Source organism: Trematomus bernacchii, unplaced genomic scaffold (genome assembly GCF_902827165.1).
Source record: "Trematomus bernacchii unplaced genomic scaffold, fTreBer1.1, whole genome shotgun sequence".
Taxonomy (NCBI): Eukaryota; Metazoa; Chordata; class Actinopteri; order Perciformes; family Nototheniidae; genus Trematomus; species Trematomus bernacchii.
Genome location: NW_022987973.1, coordinates 5,480,369 through 5,494,468, shown reverse-complemented (window position 1 = coordinate 5,494,468; position 14,100 = coordinate 5,480,369). Strand labels below are relative to the sequence as shown.

At 41.5% G+C, this 14,100-nt stretch overlaps 1 protein-coding gene across 4 annotated transcripts in view; it reads right to left on the bottom strand.

The window, feature by feature from the left end:
* hipk3b (homeodomain interacting protein kinase 3b) overlaps nt 1-14,100 on the bottom strand; it is a 41,468-nt gene that overhangs the window by 11,681 nt on the left and 15,687 nt on the right. For all 4 annotated transcript variants that reach the window (XM_034116880.1, XM_034116879.1, XM_034116881.1 and 1 more), the window contains exons 3-5: nt 6,427-6,550; nt 699-818; nt 177-263 (exon numbers count right to left, since the gene is read on the bottom strand). In XM_034116880.1, the coding sequence (XP_033972771.1) occupies nt 177-263; nt 699-818; nt 6,427-6,550 (331 nt within the window). The remainder of the gene's footprint in view (nt 1-176; nt 264-698; nt 819-6,426; nt 6,551-14,100) is intronic.

Here is a 14,100-nt window from a genome sequence, read left to right as displayed (position 1 = left end):
AGTTGAGCTTAGAGGTGATCTTTCATTTCCCAGTAATGACATGTGTATTGTGTTCATCCAGCTGTGGGTGTACTTCCTCTGGTAAACACTCAGTAGCCTGTATTCTCTCAGCAATTGATGTTGAACTTCCTCTGAAGTTCTGTTAGGTACATTGTGGTGATAGCAGCTGAACATACATGCGCTATGTCATCCAAACAGCTGAAGATGTACTTCCTGGCCTCCTTTGATTTAATTCCCGTCTCCGTCTCATGCTCATCTGTTGACTACAGAAAAAGAACATGTTTAGTGGGGCAGCAAAAACTAAATATAGCAAAGCAGTTGACATGCTCAGTCAGGATTTTATGTTGCTAAAAAAATGTTAATGCATGTAAGTTGTGCTCCCAAAATACAGTATTGTAGAACCCTTAGATTTGTTTCAAAGTATGTGAAGCAATGTGACTTAAAGACTGCATTTTATTTTAACGATATGTCACACTGCGCATGTTTTTTCACGAAGCTACAATTGCTTCTTTATTGGAACTACATTCTTTGTTTACCCATAGGGGAGCAAGAACATATCTGTTGACTGAGTAAGCCGACCTATGATTTTTTTTACAATCAGCTTTTAGTGAAACAAAACAAGGGTAGAGGTTAGTTGTTTTCAATAAGTGGCAACAAGCTACGAAGGCATATGTTGCAAGGGTGTGAATAATCCTCACCTTTAGTCTCTGTGCCGCATAGGTTGAGTCAGACTCTCTGCAAAAGAACCGTGATGTCTTTGTCCCAACATTCAGTAAATGTTCCCCTGGCAAACCTTGTGTCTGCGAAATGTAGCGAATCTGTTTGACAAAGGGAGAAAAGCAAGTGATAAAAAGATATAAACAAAGGAATAAATACATCTCATAGCTGAAATAAAATATATTTTTCATTGGTGTGTTTGAGGAATCAAAAAAGCATTCCAATACTATTTATATTAAATTATGAACATTATTACATAAACTGTTATTGTCGATTTATCTATCGTCCCCACTCTCTGAAACCAAAACGTCACCTGAGAACTTAATACTAACACACTTGTTATGTTCTAATCATTTACAAGGTAATGGATACTGACATCACACTATCAAATCCCTCAGAGTTAAAGTTACAGTGGACATGTACATAATGGGGACAGCTGTTGAGACCTTGAAGATGGCACATTCCTGAGAAATGGTTCGACCCAAGTGAGACCCCAGTACTGAGTGCAGCTTGTGTTTATCTCTGTAAGGTGTCATGGTGTTTTCATGTAAACCTTGATAATAAGGTTCCTTCAGTCTCATTGCCAAATGCTTGGCTGCGTAATGATGCTCGTCAGTCAGATGCTGTTGGGCGAGAGTGTGACACGCAGGTCTATGAGAGGAGAGCAGTGAGAAGCCCGGCTGACGTCAATCACACCCATGTGCAAAGGACAACAACCATTAGAGATTCAGCGTTGCTTAGAAAGCAAGAGCCAGGCATGGGGAGAACAGAGAGGATCATGAAGGAGATCTAGCTAACCGTTTCCCTTTGAAAATCACCAATTTAGAAGAAAGGCAAACTAATTATTCCTCACACCTTTACTTAACTTATATAAAGTTCCCACCCTGCTGCCAGCAAAAAATGAATAAAAACGTCTCTGTGTGAGTTCCATGACAAAACTCACATTTAAAAAGTGAAAAACAGACAGTAAGAATGTTTCTGTTGGAAGCTCATCATGTGTTATTCTTCAAGTTGCTCCTCCAGGCAAATGTGATGCTTGAGCATTTTGCTTTTATAAGTCTGTTGCTGAGGTGCAAATCCTGCAATCACTCTGTTTATGTGGGTGGGACAAGTCTATGTCTGTTGGATATAGATGAGTTAATGATCAAGCAATGCATGATGAATGTTATCTCATCTGCTTAGAGATTTGAATGGGATGGCAGACAGCCCCTGGCTTATCTCAAGCCACACTAACAGCTCCAAGTATCATAAAACACATTGTGTCACTGTCCACTTCTCCCTTTTGGGGACATTTGTGCTTTCATTTAGTCATTTTCCAAAACATACTGATTAGGTTACATCAACTAAAAATCTTTCTCAAATGTTTTGTCTTTCACATTCACTTTTGATAACTGACAACTCCAAAAAACCTTACCCTGAAAGTACCATGACTAAATTACCCTCCTTTCATGTCCATAATGTAGCTGTACTGTGGTTCGGGAACGTCACATAAACAGAAACAGACACAAGAAAACAACACAGTGTGTGTAGGTGGAACATTCTTGTGACGGGAAAACCCTTATTTTTCCTGGGAGGCGAGTCACTGCAGAGATCTAACAAACCAGTGAGATCACTGGTGCACAGCTACAGCTCCACAAAACAACTATCCAGCGAGCCCGGGCCTGCTGCAGAGCAGACAGGAAGGCCAGGCAGCATTTATTTGATGGCAGTTGAGATAACCATACACTCTATAAAATATGCATTTCAATGATATTGCTCTGTCACTGCAATAAATTAAAGTACATCTCAGCTTAGGATAATGCACCATACCTTCCCTGGTGCACAATGAATCTCTTCCACATTTAGATTATAGTAGTTTGTACCCACTAACAAACAGGGAAATTCTTTCGAGAGACTTGCAACTTTCAAACCCCACTATCCCAAATCCCTTTAGCTTCCACTGACTCTGCCTACATCCTCTTATTCTAACAGATCGCCCAAGTTGCAAGCTAGGCCAAGCCCCGGAGAAAAGTGGAAAAAGAGGAGGCGTGCAAAACTTTGGTCTGCCATAGTGTGCACTGACCCCAATGGTTGCACTACTTGTACTGTGCTTGAGAAAGCAACACAAAGTGAGTGTAAAGAGGGCCTGAAGAAAGGTTTAAAAACAACAACAATATGGGTAATGAAGTCACAGCCAAGACTACAGCACCCTGCGCTAATCCGCGTTGTAGTGGAAACGCGCCATGATGGCGCGTTTCCACTACAGCGCGGAGCACGGTTTAAGAGGGCTGTGACGTCAGCGGCCCGTCTTTGGTTGCGTTTCCACTTGGCCTAGTACCGGCCGGCGGGTCCTAATTCACAGTTTTTCTGGCCTCATAAAATCGTGGGGCCAGGGCCAGAGACAACGAGGCTGAGTCGGGCTGAGTATGCTAAACTAGAGAGAGCATCGCTGGCAAGGGGGCTACAACTACAACAAGATGGACGTATTTGACCGTGATTTAATTGTAATACACGTTTCAAAATGATGCCGAAGTAACAACATACTGATACCGGTTAGTAAAAACCATGAATTAATGCTTTGTCAAGTCTGCAGACAGACGGCAGGCGAAAAACCTTTTAAAATGCGTGTTTTCTAAATGGAGATTGGCTAAGCTAACGCAGTATATGCTCCGACCGTCCACACTCACAACAACGGCCTATACAGACATAAATAAAGCAGCGACTGTATTCGCCATGACACAGGCAGTCTGTGGTTTGTACTTGTTTAACTTTTGTCTAGTTTCTGAACATATATGAGGAGCTGTGAGCTCTGAGTGCTAACAGCTAACGGCTGTGTTGTTTTTCTGGGGTTCTCATTGAAGATGACGTCACGGCTCCGCCTACACTGCGTTACTATAGATACTACCCCAGTTCCTAAACTGTAATGGAAATGCGCCATAAAGTGAGCCAGTCCTAACGAGGCCTAGCCATACCGAGCGAGGCCGAGCGAGGCCGTGTAGTGGAAACGCGCCAGACACTCATAAGACACTGGCTGAGTCTTGAGGTTCGTCACTTCAAAGGAGTGAGAAGCCTCGTGCTGGTGTGACTGGGTGATGAGGTAAGGACGGGAAGAGGAGGAGCAGGAGTTATAAATACAGTATGCTGTGTGGTATGGAACAAGACCCCCTGCAGAAAGATAAGAAGAAGAAAAGGGGGAGAGGGGGGGTGGCAGCAACTCTCCGCTCCAGCCAGATCACCCTGTGGCCCCTGGATGACACCTCACACCAGCAGGCAGCTGCCGAGCTGTTTACTGACGACAGTCAGTTGGTTATTTATTTTAGGCGCTAAATATTTACAAGCTTCTATTTTGAATATCGGTAATATATTTATATGGGAATGAAAGCACATGGAGTGCCAGTTTAGGAATATTCCTGTCCTCAACCTTTTAAACTCATGACAACTCTGGCTTTACTTGTGGGAGTCAACTAATGATTGCAGAAGCACTCTAAAATAGTTTGAAGCTAGGAAGTAAGATAGCAAAGCATTCTGCTTTGGATCCTAGAAAATCAAAGATGTCCTTATATCAAGTAAAATTGGAGCATCTATTTTTTGTTTGTTAATCGTGAACACTAAACAAAAAAGGTTTGAACAGAAAGGGGATGTGGTTTGCTTCTGCTTAATCAATGCACCTTTGAGAGTAATCCTACGTCATTTGACATCAAGTTTTGCCACCGATAGAGCTGTGATTTAATGTGAGGATTTGTGGAAGTATGAGTTTTTTTTCTTCACGCTATACTATTTCTATAAAAAGGCATTAAAAACAACAACTACTTTGCTTTAGTATGGCATCCAGAAAACATCAAAATAAGAACTTAATGTTTTTTATTCGTCCTATGCTCCTGAACAGACTGCTTTTTTACAAATGTCCATGATCAATTTGAGAACCCTGTGTATGGCAATGGGCCGCATGGCAAAGAGAAACATTTGTTTTTTGTTCTATTTCTTAGAGGCACAGGGGCAAAAACAAGGCCTCTCCAGGATGTGCCTGTGACTTTACTACACTACCATTCTGCAGGTATTTTAATCAGCAGGCAACAATAGACAGTAACATGAGCGGTGCACGATACAGCGAGCTGAAATTTAATGCGACAAACTACCTTTCCCTTTAGATTACTAATGCCCTGCACCACAATCCACCACTTGTGTTTTACAGTGTATTTGAATTCAAATTCAGTTCCCCATTTAAAGTACAGTAGGATGATATCCTTATCTGATCAGTCTAACAACCAATGCTGTAACCCCATCTGCTCAAAGCAGTCCCTTACAAAATAGAGGAGGCTCTGTGAAACTTTGCGACATGCGGACTGGCTCCTGCAAAAACAGATTCATCATATTCAGAGTGGTGGTGCAGCGCTCAAGTCAAATCTTTTTCGGTAGTGTTGAGTTATCTCTCCTGTCTCAGTCCTGGGAAGAGTGAAAAATTATGCTTGGCCATAAAAATACTTTGGTGTGACTGCAGTGTGCAGCGGGGCTGATTGCTGTAATCTGGAGTGCTGCATGGGACACAGCAGGATCTGACCCAGGCGGTGCTGGAAGGCTTTGAGTAGATCGGGCTCTGGCAGGGGGAGAGCAGCTCAACATAAGCCCAGATCAGTCTAGTCCTGGGAAGACACTGTCAGGTCTCTGCTTGGGTGGAGGGAGGGGCAGACAGCAGCTCCTAATAGACATACCATCAATCACAATAATATGCCTTTCTGCTCACTGTCACAGATGCCATCTGATGCAATCCTCGGGGTATGTACGTCACAAGGGAAGCCGTAAATACTGCAATAATTTGTTACTGTGAGTCACATGTCTCTTTCTTCATTCAAACAGTCCATCACTGTCCTTCTTTCTGTGGGGTAGTTAGGCTAAAAAAGTGTTTCTTTCCCTAAACCTCAAGTTTCCTCTTCTTCCTGTCCCTTTCTTGCTCATACAGAAAATCTCTTCAGCACCCTTAAAATCGTATTAGGCGTAGATCTCACACAGATTAAAATAACAGATTTTTCCAGCTGTACATCCTGTGACAATGTTGCATTCTTGTCTTAGCTTCAAGCCATCTGTCATAAACTTAGCTGCTGAATCCCCCTCTCTGCCTTTTTAAGGCAGTGTTGGCTTCTCTTCTAAACTAAATCTTTCAAGGCAGGTCTTTTGGGAGATTTAGACTAAAGTGGTCATCCTGCAAACTCCCACGTTGGGAGCCATGTCTGAATCAGTACCCTGAAGGCAAGTCTGCAATAACAAGCTGGATTGAACGCAAACACAGAAACAAACACACTGAAGCCATTCCTGTGTGGGTGTCTTGATTGGGAAAAGTAGGGTTTAATGAAAAGAAGGAGGCAAAAGAAAAAAGAAAAGAAGGTCAGAGAAGAGACCAGGAAAATATGTGGTTGGGTGGAAACAGAGGGTGTAACGATACTTGGGCAGTGTAAGGATGGGGGGCTGACCTATTGGAGAAAAGGCTTAGGAAAGTGTAAAACCTATAAATGGAGGCAAACCAGAGGAAACCAGTTTCCAAGTGCAAATGGTACAGAGGAAAGACTGACTCATAGACACTGGATCTATAAGTAGGAGGTGCTGGGATAAATTGAAAACAGAACAGAAAATGGAGGATAGCAGGCAGCATTCTAGGGGATTAATAACTCCCCAAAAAGTGATAAAATAAGAGCCAACGGCAGGTAAAATGTAAGAGATGGTGAGATGGTAGTTTACCTGGTCGTACTCCAGGGCCCCGGGGTAAAGGGGCCAGCCCAGAAAGAGTTCAGCTATCACACAGCCGAGGGACCACATGTCTATGGCTTCACTAAACGGCAATCCCAAAATAATCTCTGGAGCCCTGTGGAACAGACAAAACACACAACTGTTAGTCTGATGTGACACAATTATATACAGGTTATTTGAAAATAAATAAAAAGCCAATATTAGTACACAGGGCAAGAAATTAGCCACATTTAAAATATGCAAATGTTAGGTGATTTGCATCACTCAAAAGTGGAGAGAATGGTTTATTTTGTAATCTGCCTGTACAGACATTTCACACAAAGAGGCTCAAATCGTGTTTTTGAGCATTATATACAAACATCAAAACAAATCTCTAAAACAAACAAAACAAATTCAAGAACCAACCTCTCACTAAAAACAACATTTTTCAGATTGGGCTATTCTTTATATTTTGTTTTGCTGTTATTATATTTTCACATGTAATGCATTTTGGTGTTCACATAAACTATACAATCAATATATGCATTAATGAATTTGTATTCTCAGTTTCACTACTGATGCATGTATTGCTTGTTGTCATTTACTTGTTTAAAATGAAACGTGTTTTAGGTTGACTTTTAAAATCTGTCCAGGGACTACAGATGAAAAATAGTCTGGCACATTTACAGAAATGTTCATTAATGTGCACTGTCCCTGTTAAATAAATGAATAAATAAAAAATATCGGCTGAAGTCTTTTAAGGCAGTGTTGTTGGCGAGTGTTGGCTTGCAGGCGTCAGCAGGCTGAGTCAGTGGGTTAGCAGGTCAGCAGGTCAGCTGGACAGGATCACAGCTTAGATGGTCTGCTGGATCTGCTCTAGGTTGATGCGAAATAAGTAACAGTCACTGCGTCATTGCCTACGTGCTGGCTTGTGTTACTGTTAAGCTCCATAATAGCACTGTAATACTCTCTCACAGGGATGCTAGTGGTGACGCAGGCCTGTCCGCACTAATACAGGTAATGCGTGCTGACTACTGTCAAGAACTTGTTGTTTAGGAGTGGACACAGCACAAAGCCTGTAAACAGTGACAGTGCAGACGGCATGATGTAGCGTGAACCGTTTTCTCTGACACGTGTATGTTCAGGGGTGGCCTCTAAGCTCATTCAAATCAATAAGACACATTAAGTTATTAGACCTCAGACCAGTACGAGCATATCAGATAATGCGGGAAAAATAACACTGCAGTGACTAGGCTAAAATGATGAGCGACATACAGTAGGTTGAGACATATTACATTTTCCCCATCCCAGGGCTTATGGATATTACAACATCAAGATACTTGTATCAAAACATATATGTTGAGATCATGTTTAAATTATTATTTCAGTAATAATTATGCCTCTATTGCCCATAGATGTTCCCATTGCTCAGAATAACTCGAATATAATTAGAAAGAAACTTGAGTGACTGACAGATATCATTTCACTTCCGTTCTGCATATATTTGTCACAAGGTTTACCCTCCTCCAGCTATTTAACAACATGTAAAGAATCCAGAGGATTAAAAAGATCGAAAGTACGTTGAGGATAAGATTTCAATACAATTAGCTCAAGGTTCAAAGATTGCTATTTCTTCCCTAACATACCAACTAAGGCAGTCCCGAGCTGTCATATGGCACAAATGTTAAATCCATATCCAACAACTACTCTATGACGTCTTTGGAGCCATATGGGACTGAATGGTTCAGGACATATGGATAGCAACAGCGAATTTAAGACCTGCTAAAATAAGTTTTAGACTTATTTATCACACGGTTCAAACAAATGAACGCAACAGCTGGTGCAGTAGGCAACATAGCAGCAGAAAACCAACCGGGCAGTTATGCCAACCATTTCAGCCTCACAGGCATGTCCTATTTATAAGGAACAGGTTTTCCCTGGAGGGGTGAGGAGAGCGAGGCTACATATAAACACGCCATTATAATCATCAAGACACAAGGCTGATACAGGGATATACAGTATGGCTGATCAGCACAACAAGCCTTCATTGGGTTGGTCTAGTTGCTGGTGTCTAATCTGTAACCAAAACCTGAGAGTAGTGCAACAGCAACAGCCAGTGCATGGATCCATCAACCACTCTTTTTCAACTTTTCAAATCGTGCTGAATCAGAGCTTTTATACAAGGCTCAATAATCTGCTTTAATTTACAACCCTTCTCTATATCTAGAATTCCAAATAAGCCTGTAATTGGGTCCTGTGAAAACAATAGTTACTATGAAAATTCAGTATTAATGTCTTGACAGGGATACATCATTCTTATCGATGTGACAACATTTTTATGATTGCCCTGGGCTGTTTTCAAAATCTAACTACCTGGAAGAAATACATCAACCAAAATAATAAAGCCAGTACACACTTTGGAAGTCAAAGAAATCAAAATCTATAACAGTCCCATTGCAAGGAAATCACAAAAGGAAGACAGGGAAATAAGAGATCATTCAGGAGTCACCCATGTTAAGCTCTTTGTTTATTTCTTGGTCCAATTCCACCGGAGATTATGCAAAGTGCTTTTGGGCTCACGGAGGATATTCACACAGCGTTAGTTTTTGAATATGCTACCGTTCTTTCCCTTTCCCACCTGAATGCACAAAAGCACTGAACCACATAAAATCACAGAGTGAATTAAATAAAGCCAAATAGAAAACAGCAGGTCTCCTTTTCTTTGGTTTGGGGAGGTGAGTCAATGTTGCTATGGTTTCACGTCCTAATCAAGAACTCAAGCCTCACGGCCCTCCAGTGAAACCAAATCTATTTTCCATTGCGAGCATATGGAGTACAAGCCGAGGGGCCACCGAATGCTACAGGAGCAAAGGCCTTATGACTTGCAAGAGGAAACTAACACTTATTAATATTACTAATATGCTGTCCTGCATGGAAGGACCCCCCTCCATGTGACACTTAACAGTATAAAGTGGGTACAAATAATCAATGAATAGGTGTTCCTGAACAGGCACATATTCAGACAAATGAGAGCAAAAAGGATCCGTACATAAGTATCTTTAAGACTTCTGATATAACATAATGGAGGTCAAGTTTAACACAGAGACAAAATTCCAGGCATTGATTCATCCAAATCCAACTTCATTTTTAACACACTACACTTCCACAAGATGTAGAGAAAGTAATAGCAAGTGATACATCCAGATCGAAAATTATTTAGAAACACCTGTTAAATACCATGTTTATTCTGGACGTTTCTGTACATTTTGTTATTTCCCACACAATTTTAATACAACTACCATCGGTTTAATGTGCATTGGTTTATGATACTATATTGTGCTGCAACTCTATCCGTCTATAAAAGCTGCACATTTTTCTCAGCCAAAAGACAAAAAGGTCTATTGACTGATACTGCTTCACTGTTCAAAGGTTTGAAATGAATGACTGAGTGAAACAAGAGTTGTCTACAATATCAGGGTGTTCAAAGGCTTCCATAGAGCCTCGTGTGTTATCTGTGCAAAACACGTCCAGAGGCAGCAGAGAGGAAAAAGACACATCTTCAAAGAGCTTTCTAGGACGCAATTTTCAAAAACATTCCATGCTTCACGGCTCACTTTTAAAAGTTTCAGCCTTTCTACCACCGTTGGCCTATTGCACACAGTTTTAAAATATGCTCATTAAATTGAACATAGTTAATATAATCTGATAAATAGATTTGATTTAACAGATTTAAGAGTGACCTGGTGCGATATGTAACATTTGGTTTTGGTGAGGTCATTACAGAACAAGGCCTTAGTGAGAATAACAAACTCCGCAGCATTGGCTTGTCTTTAATGGAAACCATCACAAACAAACCCTAATGCACAATGCTGAGTGCAGCAGTAACAGCAGGCCCCGCACGGGCACACCACTGCGCCAACTGTAACCCGCCCACACTGCAGGTGTGAGTTCTAGCAACAATCGCAAAATAAAACCCAAACAGTCCAAAGCAAATGGTACATTCTGATGTTATCTTTTTTCCTCCCAGCCTTAAGCTTCCCCCATGTTTGACTGCTCCTTTGTGGATAGGCTCTGGCCAATGGAATAAATTGTTTCCCCCGGTCAACAAGTTCAACCGTTTGCTCCTTCACCTCAAACAGCTGCTTCCCCTTCATCCATCCATCTCTTCTTTTCCTCCCATTTAGTTTCTCTGTCGCTCATATACAAAGAGGCTGAGGCACAAGGCAATGTTTTGTCACACAAACATGATGCATGGCGAGATTCCAAAACACACAGTGTACAGGTGTTGGCACATAAATGTTTAGCGTCTTTAATATTTATAAACCCTAATTCTATTTAGTTCTGCATAGTTATTGTGTTTTAGCGCGCCGTTGAACAACAGAAATAGGCTTACATAAGCATACATTGTACTTCTCCTTACTTCACAGATTTACTGAATCAAGCATATTTCCCAAAGTGTCAGTCTGGTTTTTTCTTCAGTTCAATTATTATATTTCTTTATGCCTGAAGAATTGAAAACAAAGAAGCTGAGAAACATGTCTTATACTTGCTAGAAGGGCCATGCCAGAACAGAGAAATTACCCCCATGCCTATTTCTTATTCATGCCCATTATCTTACACTCCAAAAATAGAGCTCTGATCCTCCATGCTCCGTCCTCACAGGGAGGATCCGAGTGTAAAGTGGCATCCTACCAGCTCACAAAAGCTTTTATTCATTTGACAGGGCAGCAGTGTCAAAGACGGACAAAATCCTCTGGCTGGGAGCAGAGGTAATATTAAGTATGCTATTTTCATAACAAGAAAAAAAAGAACATTTCCATCATTTCTGTACTACGCTCACAACTCTGAACAAACTCATTCAGAACAGACAATGGCTAATTGAAAATAATCTCTTATGCTACAACATTATGTTTTCATAGTTACCCGTTGGTTATTTTTAAACATTTATGAACCAAATGTATGCCAGTGATCGGCACATCTGGACGATGCATGTTGGATGCATTTCCTTCACATCCTCTACATCTGCCCAGCACCACTGATGCTCTTTTCTTATAGAAACTCTCTCTTCGTTGCCTTTGTAGGTCACCGGTCTTCCAGCTGTGGTGTTTCATTTGTGCCTGCCATATTGTGATTGAGTCACATGACCAACTGCCTGTGCTAAACTCGGCATATGTTGTTAATAGCGTACAGTTAAAGGTTTCCGGGAAGAACTAACACTTGTGAACTTTGGCTCTGCATAACATGTATCGATTTAGATGACGTGTATTCTGTGTGCGGCTTTGTGCACTTCACTGTGACCCCTGTGCCGTTGCGAATGTTTGGAACGAATACACACACATGGTCAAATCACTATACTTGTTGCATTCTCACGTAGGCCTAGAAGTAAGCTTGTTCAAATATATAAACTAATTCGGGCTCAGCCACGAAGACACATTTATGGTGACTCCATGATGGAAGAATGGAGCTTTACCGCACGACTCTTCCAGGAACTGTAATTCCACACACTGCCAGGGCACTCTGCATTATTCAGTGGAACACAGATGCAGTGCAGCAAAGACGTAGGTAGCACTTGCACTCTGATCTCCCCGGACCTTAGATTAAGGATACAAGGCTTTAGACATGTTTTACAGATGTTAACCAGTCAATGTACTGTCGTAGAGCAAGTCAGTATGAAAGAAATAAAAACATTTCCAGTTCAGATCGACTGAGCCTTTTCTTTAGGGTTTTGCTGTAAACGTTCTTTGAATGCAGCTGCCTCTGGAGAACAAGAAACTTTGCGTCAGTGCGATTAAATAATAAAACGCAGCCATTTTTAAAAAAGCGATTAAAACATGTCTTCTTTCTAGCCTATATACCTATACTGAAATTCCTTGATCAATGTCTTTTAAATTATTAAAAAAGGTAGCAGTTCCAACTCCTGTTATTTTAGGAGAGGAAGAACGATTCCAAAGATATGAAAACAAAGCAGGCCGACAACCTACTGTTTATTAATCTACTTATAGAGGCATATAATTTACCAGAATCCATGGCTAAAGGAGTATGGTATCAGCAGTCCACAGCTTTGACATCACATATCTATGCTTTATGTTGCCAACTGAATGGCCTTAGTCATGAAGGATGCAATTTTCAAGGTGAAGTCCAACAAGAACTCAATGGACATTACACCTCAACGCTATTAATTTGTGAAACGCCAACAAGGACAAGGCTTTCTGGTGCTTCCATTCCAGGAACACAAACTGGCAAAGAATAGCATCAAGTGCTCACTAAAATGATTTCTTAGAAGCAGTAACAGTTCATGTTGTTTATAGCAATTCATTAAACCAATGTGACCGTCTGCAAAAGTACAGCAACGTAATTTGAAGCCGTTTAGTTGGAATAAGCCTTTAGCCTGTGAGCACGAGTTTGAGTTATTCTTGTAAGCCTTTAGGGAGTTGGTTTCGTCACAGATCTACCAATAGGGATACGGATCTGAGACAGTATCAAAGTAAACTGAAAACTAAAGGATCACATCTTGTAAATAAAACACACAATGTTGCAAAACACAGCAACTAACCTTGATGCATAATTTAGGGTCTTGCTAAATAACACATTGCAAGCTACTTTGGCAAGTTACTTAGTCCATATAAATACTTAGGCCCCGGCTCCACGAGGACAAATACGGGTTGAATCCGCATATTTCTCATGCGTATAGCCCTCTAAGCTCGACGACGCCGTAAGGGAAACGTAGAAACAGACCCCGCAAACGACAACGGGTCCAAAGGTGGATAGATCTGGGAACGGAGCGCTCTGGGGGGTCCAACGGGGCCGTGGAGTCGCCTATACGGTCATTCGTTTTCATAGCCCCGCCTCTCCCCGCCTCTCCCCACCAGATTCAGATTATTTATCTTTATCTCGATATGAACATAAACGCGAGTGAAGTCTAATCTGACAGGACGGAGACACGCAGCTCCTCCGGCTGTGAAACAGCGGGAGCAAAACACACACTTCAAATCAGATCACCACCCTTAGCTATTTTAATTACCTCTCAAACTACCTAAACTAGTTATAAATATGTTTATTTTTACTGTCGGGTTTACTTACTGGATCAGCTGCTGCATGAGGAAGCATGAAGATTTAAACTTTAACACACATTGACCGGCGAAAAACTCTGCGCGGTTCCCTCCGCCCCCACCGCGGAGAAAAAACAGAAGTGCAGCCATGACAACCATTCTTCTTCGCTGCTTTTGTGGAGGAAGTTGCTGCTTTTGTGGAGGAAGTTACAGCGCCACGTACAGGTTCGGCATATGTACTGCAGCTTTTCCAGCGTTTGGATGTAAACGGAGCCGTCTCGTGGAGCTTGACACAATCCGGTGTATATTGCGTGGGGACGGAAGGTTTTTTGCGGTTGCATTTGCGTTACTCCGATGCGTTTTGCCGTATTTGTTCTCGTGGAGCCGGGGCCTCAGAAACACTCATTACCCACTAACCCACAGAAGTACAGTTCAAACAAGGTCCCCCACACACAAAAATATGTATAATGACTGTCTGGGGTATAACTGGCTCATGCTGTAATAATGCCAGATTTACTTTTCCCTGAAAATCCACTATGGCAAATAGGAGAATTTCATAGAGGTACCTGTCCAACATGGGCAATCCTTAGTAGATCTTTCCATTAAGTCTATGCTGAATTGTTGCATAGGAGGGGAA